This window comes from Mastigoproctus giganteus, chromosome 13 (genome assembly GCF_048544385.1).
Source record: "Mastigoproctus giganteus isolate SK-2022 chromosome 13, ASM4854438v1, whole genome shotgun sequence".
NCBI lineage: Eukaryota > Metazoa > Arthropoda > Arachnida > Uropygi > Thelyphonidae > Mastigoproctus > Mastigoproctus giganteus.
The window spans coordinates 57,011,714-57,025,057 of NC_143587.1; the positions used below are offsets into that span (position 1 = coordinate 57,011,714).

Here is a 13,344-nt window from a genome sequence, read left to right on the forward strand (position 1 = left end):
CCTTAAACTATGAAGTCCATGACCTACTTGAATATTTTGGATAATTATGTGCTACTTATAATTAGGAAAATGAGTCTTTTTATTATTATTATTATTATTAGCTATATGGTGCAAGGAAGCCTGAGGCTTATGCTGCACCAGCCAAAAAAAAAATTTCTGAATTACTCTCGGAAGGGGGGGGGGAGAGGGAGGGAGAGAGAGAGAGAGAGAGAGAGAGAGAGAAGCAGAAGGGAATCACCAAGAAAGAGAAGAATGATGATATCCAGCTCAGGACCCTGGGTGTTCCAAGCCCATATTCACCAGATGTGAGCCCCTGTAGTCTTGTCGGTAATAGCACAGCAGTGCTCCATATCATGCAGATTTGTAGATAGTAACATCAAAAAGTTGGACTGGCCAGCTCAGACATGAACCCCATCGAACACCTGTTGGATGTGCTTTAGTGCCAGATTAGGTTGTGACCAAAAACAACCTTCCTCCAAAACAGGTCTGGCAGAGGGCTTTGCAGAAGGATTAGAAGCAAATTCCAACCAAGGCCTACAGGCTATCATACAAACCAAATACTGTATACTAGGTTTTTTGTTTTTTTTTTTAATTAAACTCTTCTTTTTTTTTTTTGCAGCTTCCTATATTTTTCCAGATACTTTTGTTCATGCAGTGTAAATACCACCATACTGTATTGCCTTTTCACTAATTGATTGTCTCTCAGATATTTCCTTCATCTTCTTCCTGTGGCCATTGTACAGTACAGTTTTCCTATGAATTTACCACTTGATATCTTAAATAACAATAGTTCTTAATTTTGTCATTAGTTTTAACTTGAAAAATGGTTTTTACTGTTTTTTAAAGATTGTTTGTTTTACTTAATTAGATGGCACCAGATTATGATCATCTCACTTTGATGCAGAAAGTGGAGGTATTTGAGCATGCTTTGGAACATACCAATGGAGATGATCTGGCTAAATTATTATGGCTTAAAAGTCCAAGCTCTGAGGTTTGATTATATTTAATTATTATTTCAGTTATTCTTACTATTACAGAAATAATACAGTTTATTAGCAACATCAAAAGTGTATGTACATTAAGTAAATACAAATTGGACATCTCTTCAGCATCCAAGAAGGCAAGCTTATTTATCATTTTACTGCATGTACCCCACCTAACTTGATACCCTTCAACCAGCACTTAGAACTCAGCAGTGAAGAGAAGCCAACCATCTCTTCACTGCTGCTTTAACTTCCATCAGAATAGTATTTTTTGCCTTGAAAATACTTCTTATGCTTAGGGAGTGCATCCTCTTTATATTGGGCTATAGAGAGGATGCAGATTAACTTCAAATCTCAGTAAAAACAAGATTATTGCCAATGATGTTACACTTTTTTTTATTTTATTTTGTTTATTTATTATTTATTTATTTTATTTATTATTATTTTTTTATCTTGTCCAGTGACTCTGTGTATTGAACTCAATTGATTTCGATCCCTTATTATTTTTTTTTCCCAAAAAAGGTGTGGATAACATCCATTGAGTCAGTCCCAAAAAAACAGTCAGCATCATCTTTGAATGGTGTGTCCAAAGATTCTACTGTTTAAGACAGTGTAATTTGTAAAAGATCAGCTGCACAAATACTATCTAGAAACTATTAGTTACATAGAGAACTTAGTAGGAACTTGCTGCACCACCTAATACTATGGTGCCTCCATAGCCAGGTGGGCAGGAGCAGCAGTGCGTAGCACATGCTTCTTGATTAGACTAGGGTTCGAGCCCATGACCACTAAATATGGAGGATGCAGAAAGGTCAGGGAATGACCACCGCATATCCCCGGAGCAATATGGCCTTAGTTGCTAATGCTCCTAAAAACCAAATAACAAACAAACCTAATACTGTGGTTAGGAACTAAGGAGCAGTACTTTTCATTCTCCCCCTGTTTCATGCAACTTATCAGTGATGTTGGTAAGTACTAGGAAATTTTTTTTTGGCTAGCTCGCTGCAAAATTTAACTGGACAACTTGGACTGATAATATTTCTCTTTTCTCACAAAGTACTGATTTCAGAAGAATGTTAATACTGAATTCTTTCTAACCCTTAGTGGAAGTGAAGTTAACTGGTTTCTTCATCCTTTTCTGCTTTCTATCAAATATTAGCTGCGTAACTTACTGGAGTGAAAAAAAAACTTAAAACTCCTTGCAAGTAATAGAACTGGTTAAATAAACCTGATAACCAGAAGTATTGTATTGTAAGGAATAATTTTCATAAATACCAGCAACTGAAGAATTGGAAATAAGCCAATTATGATATGCACCATTCTTCTCTTGAAGAGCCTTAGCACATTTATTGGAAAACCAAGGTTTAGGACATAATAAAGGACGAGTTTTTAAGGTAGAGTGTGGAATAAAGGAATCCATTCCTACAAGAATAATTTCATTTGACACGATCTGAGTAAACTTTGACATTGAAATTTTTGAAACGGTAATTGACTAAGGAAGAGAAGAAAAGAAATCACACAGGTCATCCCATTTTGCATTCTTGTAATGCCAAACAACACAAGGTTGGGAATTGCCATGAGATAAAGGCTCCATTGGAGAAGAGACAATCACCAAGTTGTGATCTGAGGTGCCTAAAGGACCACTCACATTGACTATTTACTTAGAAGGGTTGTTTATGGAAAAATGATTGAGTGTTTCGCTGTATGGTTAGGATTGTCTGGTATTCTGGTAGTAAATGAACAATCCGTGCAAGGTCATTAGTAATTGCAAAAGCCTCAGCATCTCGACCAGCTGGGTCTGTGTGACTAGAAAACAGAAGCCAGCTGGAGTTGTGAACATTGAAATCACCAAGAAAAATTACCTTACTGTTTGGAAAGTTGGACTGGAGAAAGTCAAGTTGCAAAGAGTTCCAAGTGATTAGTGGAGTTGGGAGAATGGTAGAGACAACAGACAAATTTGACAGAATGAGTTAAAGAGATTTTAAGACAGAGAAAATCGAAAAGAGGAGATTCCAAATTACCAAGTCTCTGACAGGGAATGTCAGAACGGACATATGCACAAGTACCATAACCCCTGGCACCACCATGCCGTGACGGGACTAATTGTATGTCTATCATTGCTGCAATTAAAGATTCTGTTCTATTCTATACCACCTTTGAGGTGAAAGGAATCATACAGCAAATAATTTGGGCAAAATATGCAGAAATTTGCATTTAGCCAGCAGGTGGTTGATTGCTGGAACAAACTTACATCTGTTATTGTGGAATTGTAGAAGTTGACAGCTTAAATTCAAGGTAGAACTAGACAAACATTTGGAGTGAATGGATGGGTAAAATGGAAAGGTTTTTTTTTTTTTTTTTTTTTGGCTGATGCTGTATATGTGTGCTTTCTTGCATCATATGTCTCTACTAATGATGATAACTATATGCAAATATGTAATAAAACCACTGATAGGGTAAGACCTGCAAAAAAAATTGAGTATTAAAAATCGTTAATGAAGAGAGCTAAGAACAGTGGAAAGGTGCTCTACTCATATATGATCCAAAAAGAGTAAATTCAGTAGCCCCCCCTTACAATTAAGGGGCCTCTTGTATCAGTCAGAGAGATGACATAATCAACAATCCACTGAAATGGTGGCCAACTTGAACATTTATTTTACGATACTCTTTACTATTGAAATCACATTGGTGCCATGGAGGAATAGTGAAGTTGAATTGAATTGTTGCAAAAAAGTGACAAAGATATCAGAGAAGCACCTATCTGAAAAGCTACTGAAGCTTAGAGAGAGAGAGAAAAATGCTGAAGAAAGCAGCGAGTACATCCGACCATTATTAATGTTAATGGGATCATTAAATTTAGGAATTATTCCCTTGGACTGGAGAAGTGCTAATAATGTCTCTCCAGTTCATAAGGGAGGAACTTTTATAGACAAGTGAGTTTGACTTCTGTGATTGATAAGATTATAGCATCTGTGGTTCAAATCACAATACCGGACCATCTCAACAAGAATGGCATCCTAAATGGTTTCGGCATGGCATCATGAAAAGGAAAGCTCACCTGACAGATCTAGTAAATTACCATGTTGAGGTTATAAAGTAGTTGGTGCAAGAAAGAAACTCTGACATTATATATTTGGATTTTATTAAGGCCTTTTTTTTTTTTTTTTTTTCACTTGCTTCCTCACAAGAGGTTATTATATAAATTAGAGCAGGTTGACATAACAGAGATTTGCTAGTGGATTTGGGTTGGTTGGTTGAAGGACAGGAAACAGAGGGTAGTTATAAACGAGTATTCCTCAGAGTAGATTGAAGAATTTTTGGTTTGTTACTGATTGAGTAATTACAATATCCAGATTCATTATTCATTTATTTTTGGGAAAATTGAGAAAATAAAGAAAAGGGGGGGAAAATGGTAAAATGAAAATGTAGAAAGTTAGACAGTAGGTAAAGATGAAACCTGCAACTGCTGGACCCATCACACTTGGAGTTAAAGGACATATATACACAGCACACAAGATTAGGAAAAAATTGACTAACTTTAATGGGGTTTTTCCTAATCTCGTGATACATGTGAAAAAAGTTGCAACACACAGGTTGGAAACATAAGCCCTAGACCATGATGACTGATACCAACAGGTGAACTAAAGTATTAATAAGGAGCAAAGGAAACTTTCTCTCTCAATTTTCTTAGGAGTTATATGTGCACAGCCCTTCTTAGAAAAAATCACTATAGCACATGCTTTGGAACTGTGTATAAAGAATGGTTATTACTATATTACTTAAATAGAAATAAACAGTTGAAGAAGTAACTCTTTTCTAGCTTGTGCTTACAATGGGTTAACCCCCAGTCACCTTTTATAATTCAACTTGCAAATTATCAAAAAATTTGCAATTTTTTGATAATTGCAAAAAAAAATTATCAAAAAGCTGCTTATTTACTCACATGACACATGCATTAATCAAGCTTTCCCCAGATAATAAATTAATTAAACAAGTCTTAAACAGAAATTGCTTTATCTAAATGGAGATATTGGTGATAATTTGCACTTTTATCATGTTTAATAATGCATTTTACCGAAAATATACTTTATTTAGTGTTCTATATTTGATTGTAAATATTTAATTGTAATACATAAAAAGTAGAAAATATTTTGTTCTTACCCATTGTCAGATATTGTCATACTTTCAAAGGATGATGGCTGATGAAATAGCAAAGGAGTTTCTATGATAAAGATGGTGTTAGTTATGTGCAACATTATCAAAAGTCTTTCTGAAATCCAAGTATATGATATAAAAATTATTTTTTGCATCCAGTTCCTTAGTCACTACATCATAATATCCTATCAGATTGGTTAGACAAGACTGCCTCTTAACAAATGCATTCTGTGACTGCAGTATAATTGCATTCCTCTCCAGACAGTCCTGCTTACTCCTTTAACCAGTGACACCATTATTTTCCCTGGAATAGATGTTAAGCTAACAGGCCTGTAATTATTCATGTTAACTTTTGAACCCCTTTATGAAATAGGGATACATTTGCAGATCTTCAGTCCATAAGGACCTCCTCTGAATCCAAGGATGCTCTTGTAATTATGACTAAGGGTTTGCTTACCTCTTTTACTGTCTCCCTTAATATAATTTGATAGATTCCATCCACTCCAGGTGCCTTTTATATGTTCAACTTCCACTCTTCCACTTTCCTTTCAGTTATCACAAAGCCATTTAGCTCTCCATTAGAGTTGATAAATGTTTGGCATCACCTGCTCCAAAGAATTCCTCGTGTGAATATAGATGCAAAATACTTATTCAACCCCAGGGGCTCACATCTGGTATGGGCTTGGCATGCTTAGGGTCCTGAGTGAGTGTCATCATTCTTCTCTTTCTTGGTGGTTCCCTTCTGCTTCTGACTCTCTCTCTCTCTCTCTCTCTCTCTCTCTCTCTCTCTCTCTTTCTCTCTCTCTCTCTCTCTCTCTCTCTCTCTCTCTCTCTTTCTCTCTCTCTCTCTCTCTGTCTGTCAGGGTGACTGATTTTTTTTTTTTTTTGGCTGGTGCAGCAAAAGCCTCAGGCTTCCATCACCATATGGCTAATAATAATAATAATAATAATATGAGTTCATAACAAATGTTTTTAAACCTCTTACTGTTTCAAAAGTAACATAAACAATTTTGATTGGCACATTCATGGCCTGTAAATGAAGTACACTTTATATAGCTGAAAAACACAGTTCTTATTTTCTTTATTGTTTTTCAGTTAAAATTTACTGAACTTTTATTTTATTTAATCAACTTTGCTTTTATCTTTAATTACTTTATGGAGATCTAAAATGGTTTTTTTTTTTTTTTTTTTTTTTGTGCAAGAGTGAGAGAATATCCTGGTTTCCAAAAATATATGCCGTTTGCCTACTTTTAACCATGTTGTCCACATATATTTTGAAATGCAGTGAACAAATCATTGCATACCCAAAATATGCTGATGATTTCCCATAGCAAAGGCAAATTAATGTCATTACTCTGTATTGATGAGCCTTTTGACAACCACATTTTATAAGGGATCCGGCAGTGAAATAAGCTTACCTGGTTATGAGCTAGTTAGTCACATTAATGTCCAATATATATTAAGAATATTTGAAAAGAGCCACATGTCAGAATGTCAGTGCTGGAGAGCCAGTGGGAGGGTTGAGGTTGATCAGTTTCAAGCAGATGTAGACAGATGGTTCAGTGTTTGATCATGCATGTTTCTCCACAGACTTTGGAGAAGAATCAGACAGTGGTGCTAGAACAAGGACAACAGCTCTGAATGAAGTCAGATACTTTTGACTGTTGTCAAGACATAGGTTGATAATACCATTTGACTGTATTTAAACCTTGTGGCCATAACAGGAACATCTGTGTCTGCCTTTGTGATATGGAAGAGATTGTGTGTGTGTACCTCTGTGTAAGGTTGTGTGTGTGTGTTCGACAACCTCACATCAAAGGATGGAGTGCATGAATTGGTGCTGACATTATTTTACCTAGATCTAAGACCAATAATGGTGGGTATTTTTTCCAGTGAGTTAAGATGTACCTTATTTAGTGGGAGCTTGGGATGTGTATATACCATCCTGTTCATGCTTTTGAGAGGGTGCAGTGATTGCATAGAGGAATGAAATCCTACACACAGAAGACAATTTCATCTTGCAGAATAATTTCCACCAATTTATCTGTACTGTTGACATATTGCATCTATCCATATGGCATGATCTGTTTGGGACGCTCTTAGGAAACGTCTCCAGCCTTTTTCACAATCTTTCCAAGAGCTTAAAAATATTCTTATGTACCAGTGGGTATCATTGCCACCTGTGCTTCTTGATTACTTCATCAAGAGCATGCAGCACCACTATGAGTCCCACATTCTATACAAAGGGAACTATAGCTTCTTCAGACCAGCAATTGGCATTCCATTCATGATTTGATTCTTGCTAGTATGACATACTATATGAATTGTGCTTGTATATTCATTTTTTCATTTAACACTGATTGTCAATAATAAAATTAATTATTTCTGTTAATAATCTTTGCAAATAGATATTTACTAAACATCTGCTTGCAAAGAAATTTTGTTTTGCAACAAGTTTTGGAAATCATATGCATATACATCTATATCTTTATATACTGAGCTTACAAATTTGTTTTAGGTTTGGTTTGACAGGCGTACGAATTACACACGTTCCCTTGCTGTCATGTCAATGGTAGGCTATGTTTTGGGACTGGGTGATAGGTAAGGATTTCCTTTATTTTTAACAACTATATATATATATATATATATATATAATAAAATATAAATAAGAGAATGGTAAGTGAGTGTTCATTCTATATTGTTCAATGTGTAGAATTCTAGATCTAGAGGAAGGAATATGAAGGAAAGCAAGAAATAGCAGCGAGAGAGAGAAATGAAGAAAGTAAAATAGACACATTTAAAGTAAATTTAGAAGGTATGGCATTAACATAGCTGGGAGGAGGAATTGTAACAAGATTTTGAATTAAAGGCCAGAATCACATTGGGAGTAGTGCATTGGTAATACTAAAATGTATTGCTAAGTAAAAAGCTCAAAGTAGTGGAAATGCTTTGGCTCAGGAGAGAACCTCCCATGGCTGTTCTCTTGCAAATCACAGGCATATTCAATGTGTTACTTTTTTGTTGAGTTAACAAAAAAGGGACATGATAAGGCCAAAGGAGATTGTGTGCTTTTTTTTTTTTTTTTTTTGCAGATAGTGTGAGGAGCTGAAGCACCAATTCAGCATTATGATGAGCTTATTAACTTGAGACTTGACGGAATCTGCAAGGCTCTGGGGGAGAATTTTTTGATCAGCGTGGCCTGCATTTGTAGGTGGTAGGAATCTATTTTGTAGAGATGGTATTCATTTGAACAAAGGTGGTACAAGGATTTTTGCCAGTATCGTTGAGGATACCCTAAGGGTTCAGGGAAACTGCTAGTTAGGAGGGAGAAGGGTAATTTAGATCCACATTTATCTGATGATATGAGTCAAAGTAATACTTGCACTCACCTCATGAATTATTATTTGTTGCCACAACAACCAATGATAGGATGTTCTGAGGGAAGCAATGTTTCAAATGAAAGGAAAGATATAGCTTGGGATACAAACCTAAATAACTTCAAGGGGCATGTTAGGGTAGTAATAGAAGAATACTTAGTCTCAGCTGTGTCTACAGTAATGTCAGGAGTGTTGTCAATAAAATGGCTGAATTTGAACTCCTGGTTATGACAACTAATGCCAATATAATAGGGCCAACAGAAAAGTGGTACCACCAAGAAATTAGTGATGAAGAGTTCCACTATGGTATGTATAATGTATTTAGTAAAAATAGGGAAGATAGAAGGGGATGGAGTAGGTCATCCTTCTTATCAAAAGCAGCCTTCTAAGTGCAAAAAGAGCTTTGGCTGAGTTTGAAGTTACACCTGCCAGCATAAAATCTGTGTGGTGTGAGTTAGTTAGAAGCAAAGGAACAATGAGAGTGGGAGTAATCTATAGACCAGAAGATTGTGAAGAATATGACAAGAGTCTTTACATGCAGATGGAATGGGCAGGTAAGCAGTGACTTGAATCTGCCCCAGTTTGATTAGAATAAGTGGGAGGGAAACTCACAATGGAAATTTTTTTTTTTAAAATAAACTAGATGATTATTATTTGTACCAGCATGTTAGAGAAAGTGCTAGGGGTGAGAATATTTTTTACCTCATTATTACCAACGATTCAGATGAAATCATAGGACTTAAAGTACAGGAACCATTATCAGGAAGTGATCGTGCATGAAGAAAGATGTTGCAGACAATAGGTAAAGACGTGGGTCTTAACTTCAGAAGAGGGAACTTTGACAGTTTAAGATACTATATGGCATATGTAAACTGACAGATTAGCGAGGGACTGTGAATACATTTGAATTATGGAATACTTTAAAAAAAAAAAAATCACAGAAGCCACGAACGCTTACATACCTTTAAGAAATTATTGCAGGCAATATTTTCTTAAAGGTTATGGATGACTGCAAAGCTGGCTAGTCAAACAGAGCAGAAAAAGATAGCATCGGACAGTTACAGAGCATTGAAAAGTACTGAAGCCTACAACAGGTACAAGTTCATTTGTAATAGTACCCAAATGAGGTTAGTGAGGCCAAGGCTGCATATGAAAAAAGCATTGGCTAAGAGAGCAAAGAATGGGGACAAGGAATTTTTTATATATGTGAACACAAGGAAGTAAAAAGCAAATCAGATTGGAGCCTTGTGTACTGGGTGTGATAAAGTCTTAGACAACCTGGCTGGTGTTACGGATGAATTGAACAGGGACTTTGCATATGTCTTTACTGACAAAAGACCCTTTATGCTGAGATCAGGCCAAGCCATATGAAATTAGTGATGTCATAATTACAGGTGATTGTTTATTAGAAAAATTTTGCTCATAAAGGCAAATAAGGCTTCCAGAATTCATGGCATATATCCTGTAGTTTTGAGGGAGAGTGGAAAGACATAGTGGACATAGTGTGTATCTGTCAGTGGACCCCCACAAAACCACAGAAAAAGTGTTGCTGTTGCTTCTTGACAGCGACACTTTCAAGAAACAAAATCTGCCAAGGCCAGATGAGCATGTGAGTAGTGTAGGTATCGTGGATAGAGTGTTGTTGATCTGATGTCTCAGTTACTGGAAGGCCTTCGTCACCAGAAAGAGGCATTCCAGCATCTGTCCATGGCACGAGGAGCCGGAACAGGTCAGAAGAGGGATGCCTGTTTGAGTCCAATTCCCCCAGCAGAGCGAGGAAGGAGAGGACTTAAGGAATGAAAAGGGGAAAGGAAAAGCTGGGACCTCGAGGAAGGTAGGTCCCAAGGTGAGCAGGAGGATAAGAAACCACAAGTGGTAGAGCACCCTAAAGAAAGATGGGAGAGAACAGCGAAAGTCAGTCAAGTAAGGATTGGCAAAGAAATGGGAGCAGGGAGCAGAAGGGGCCTGCACCAGGAGATCCCACTCCTGGGGAAGGGCATCAGCAGGGGAAAAAAATTAATTCACTTCTACCTCCTAAGGGTAAGCTGGCCACCAGAGAACTTCAGTGGAAAAGTCTTACACTGTGATGCTTGTGCCAGTAGGAATGTTAGAAAATCCTACCTCAGGTTGGGGTTTGCATGAGGATGGTTCCAAGTTCAAAGAGAAGGCAGGGACAATCCAGGAGTTTTCATACTAGAGAAGCTTAGTCAGATTCCAGTAGGACAGCAGAAGCAGCAGCAGCAGTAGTCAGAAGGCATCTCCTCCTTTTGAAAAGGGCAGTAAAGAAGTGTATGAAAGCATTGAAGATTTCTCTAGTTTCACTCAATGAGTGTACAGAGTGGAGAGCAGGCAAGTTACTTTGAAGGAGGAGTTGTTATCTCAGATCCAAATAAACCATGCAGTCGAGCATAAGGTGATAACAGTTCTCCGTACGACAGATGCATGCGTCGTCATCCACTGCACCAAATTTACGAAGACTAGCTTTGAAGGATCAGTGCCCAGTGAGCATAAAGGTGGTCTCTAAGTTGGGGGTGAGCCAAGTCAGGGTACTTTTAGTGAGGAAAGCAATATCCAGAATGAATTTTCTGGTGGTCTCACCCTTGAACTCTGCAAACCCACAGAACTGCTAGAGATTGGAAACTTCCAACCAGAGTCTTTTCTTCTCATTTGCAAGGTTGGAGGGAATGTATTGAGCCATTGAGGTTAATTATGTTTCGCCAATCCATAAAAGCAGTTCTAAGAGTTAAGAGTTAAGTCTGGTAACTAAAGACTACAGTTAGTCTGACTTCATGGTAGGAAAAATCTTAGAGAGTGATTAAGAGTACAATCCAGGGACAATTAGATAGATGATTAAGAGTGCAATCCAGGGACAATTAGATAGATGATTAAGAGTGCAATCCAGGGATAGTTAGACAGATATGGCATTCTGAAGGACACACAATATGACGGTGTTAAGGGTAAATAATGCTTAACTTAGTATGCCATTTTTAAAGAGTTACTCATGAACTGGATTTAGGGAATAATTTTGAAATAGTTTATTTGGATTTTAGTAAATCATTTGACTCTCTCCCTCATCAGAGGCTGCTGTATCAGCTTGAGCAGGTTGGGATTACTGATAAGATTCTAAAATGGATTGAATGGTGGCTGCAGAGCAGAAGACAGAGGATTGTCATTAATGGATATTCTTTAGATTGCTGTAACGTCAGGAGTGGAGTCCTTCAAGGACCGGTTCTTGAACCACTGTTGTTTCTCATTGTCATAAATGACATCAACAAGGAATAGACAGCTTGATGTCAAAATTTGCAGATGACGTAAAGTATGGCAGAGTCGTTAATGATCACTGCCAAGCAGCACTCCTTCAGGATGACTTGAACAGACTTCAAAGGTGGTCAGAGAAGTAGCAGCCATGTTTTAATGCTGATAAATGCAAGGTCTTATACTTGTAGGCAACCAACAAATAAATTACACACTTGGTGGGTTGAATTGGACAAGGAAAGGGATCTGGGAATTACAATATGGGCAGATATGAAGTTTTCTGAACAATGTAAAGAGGCAACAAGGAAAGCCAATTGTGTCCTATCAATTATTTATCAAATGCTATCCTGTAGAGATAGGGAGGTCATAATCCCACTGTATAAGGCAATTGTAAGACCATATTTGGAATACTGTGTTGAAGTATGGAAACCTCATCTGAAAAAGGACATTGAGTTTCTTAAAAGGGTTCAAAGATGGGCAACTCGAATGGTTAGATTGGCTGAGGATGACCGTATGAGAAAACACTCCAATTATGTGGGCTACAGAGCTTGGCAACCAGGCATCTCATAGGTGACATGATTGAGGTTTATCAGAGAGGGAGTAGTAAAATGAATGAAGGTGGAATTCTCACTGTTCTAAATAATTCCAGAACTAAGGGTCATAAATTAAAATTACAGGGGTTGAGGTTTAGATTAGATAATAGGAAGTTTTCTTTTAGCCAGCAAGTCATTGATAGCTGGAACAAGTTGCCACACAGGTAGTTGAGGCTGAAAGTTTGAATAAATTCAAAGGTCTACTGGATACTTACCTATGTGAGGAGAGAAGCATGTAATTTCTGTTTTCTCATCCACTTGGTTGTTTTTTTTTTGGGGGGGGGGTTATGTTACTTATATGAGGTCTGGAGGAGCAGGGTTGATACTTCAGAGAAATTAAAACGATGGGTCCATGAAGTGCCCAGCTGCTTAGCACAATGTTGGAGACTACACTCCTGCAACACATGACACAGGTGATTCCTCCGTAGCTAGGTCGGAAGGAGTAGCAGTGCATAACACACACTTCTTGATTAGACTGGGGTTCGATCCCGTCACCACCAAATACGGAGGATGTGGAAAGGTCATGAAATGACTACCGCATATCCCCGGAGCAATATGGCCATAGTTGCTAATGCTCCTAAAAAAAAAAAAAAAAACCACATGACACAGATATTGCCGTAGACATTGGTACTAGTGATATTAAGAGTAGAAGATCTGAGGATTTACTTAACAAGTACAAGGCAGTGTTGAAACAAAAAGTCGCAAGTTAGGATTAAATTTGCCAGTATGTGCAATTCTGTCTGGACACAACAGTAAGGAGTACATGACGAGAGCCTTGTTAATCAATCTGTCTTCCCTGGAAAGGCTCATGGAGCAGAATTTTTCTCAATATGGACTGGGCTTATTAACAGGAGGGAATTTTTAGAGGGATGGAATGCACTTAAACAGAAGGACTACAAGAATATTTATTGATTCTATTGAAGCAGTGATAAGTGGGTTGGAGAACTGCTAGATTTGTGGGGGAGAGATATACAGACTAAT

At 37.5% G+C, this 13,344-nt stretch overlaps 1 protein-coding gene across 1 annotated transcript in view; it reads left to right on the plus strand.

Annotated features, from left to right (window-relative positions):
• The window catches only part of mTor (serine/threonine-protein kinase Tor), a 704,297-nt gene that overhangs the window by 639,746 nt on the left and 51,207 nt on the right, over positions 1 to 13,344 (plus strand). Inside the window, exons 50-51 of the mRNA XM_090387576.1 lie at positions 869 to 991; positions 7,657 to 7,739. Coding sequence (XP_090243702.1) covers positions 869 to 991; positions 7,657 to 7,739 — 206 coding nt within the window. The remainder of the gene's footprint in view (positions 1 to 868; positions 992 to 7,656; positions 7,740 to 13,344) is intronic.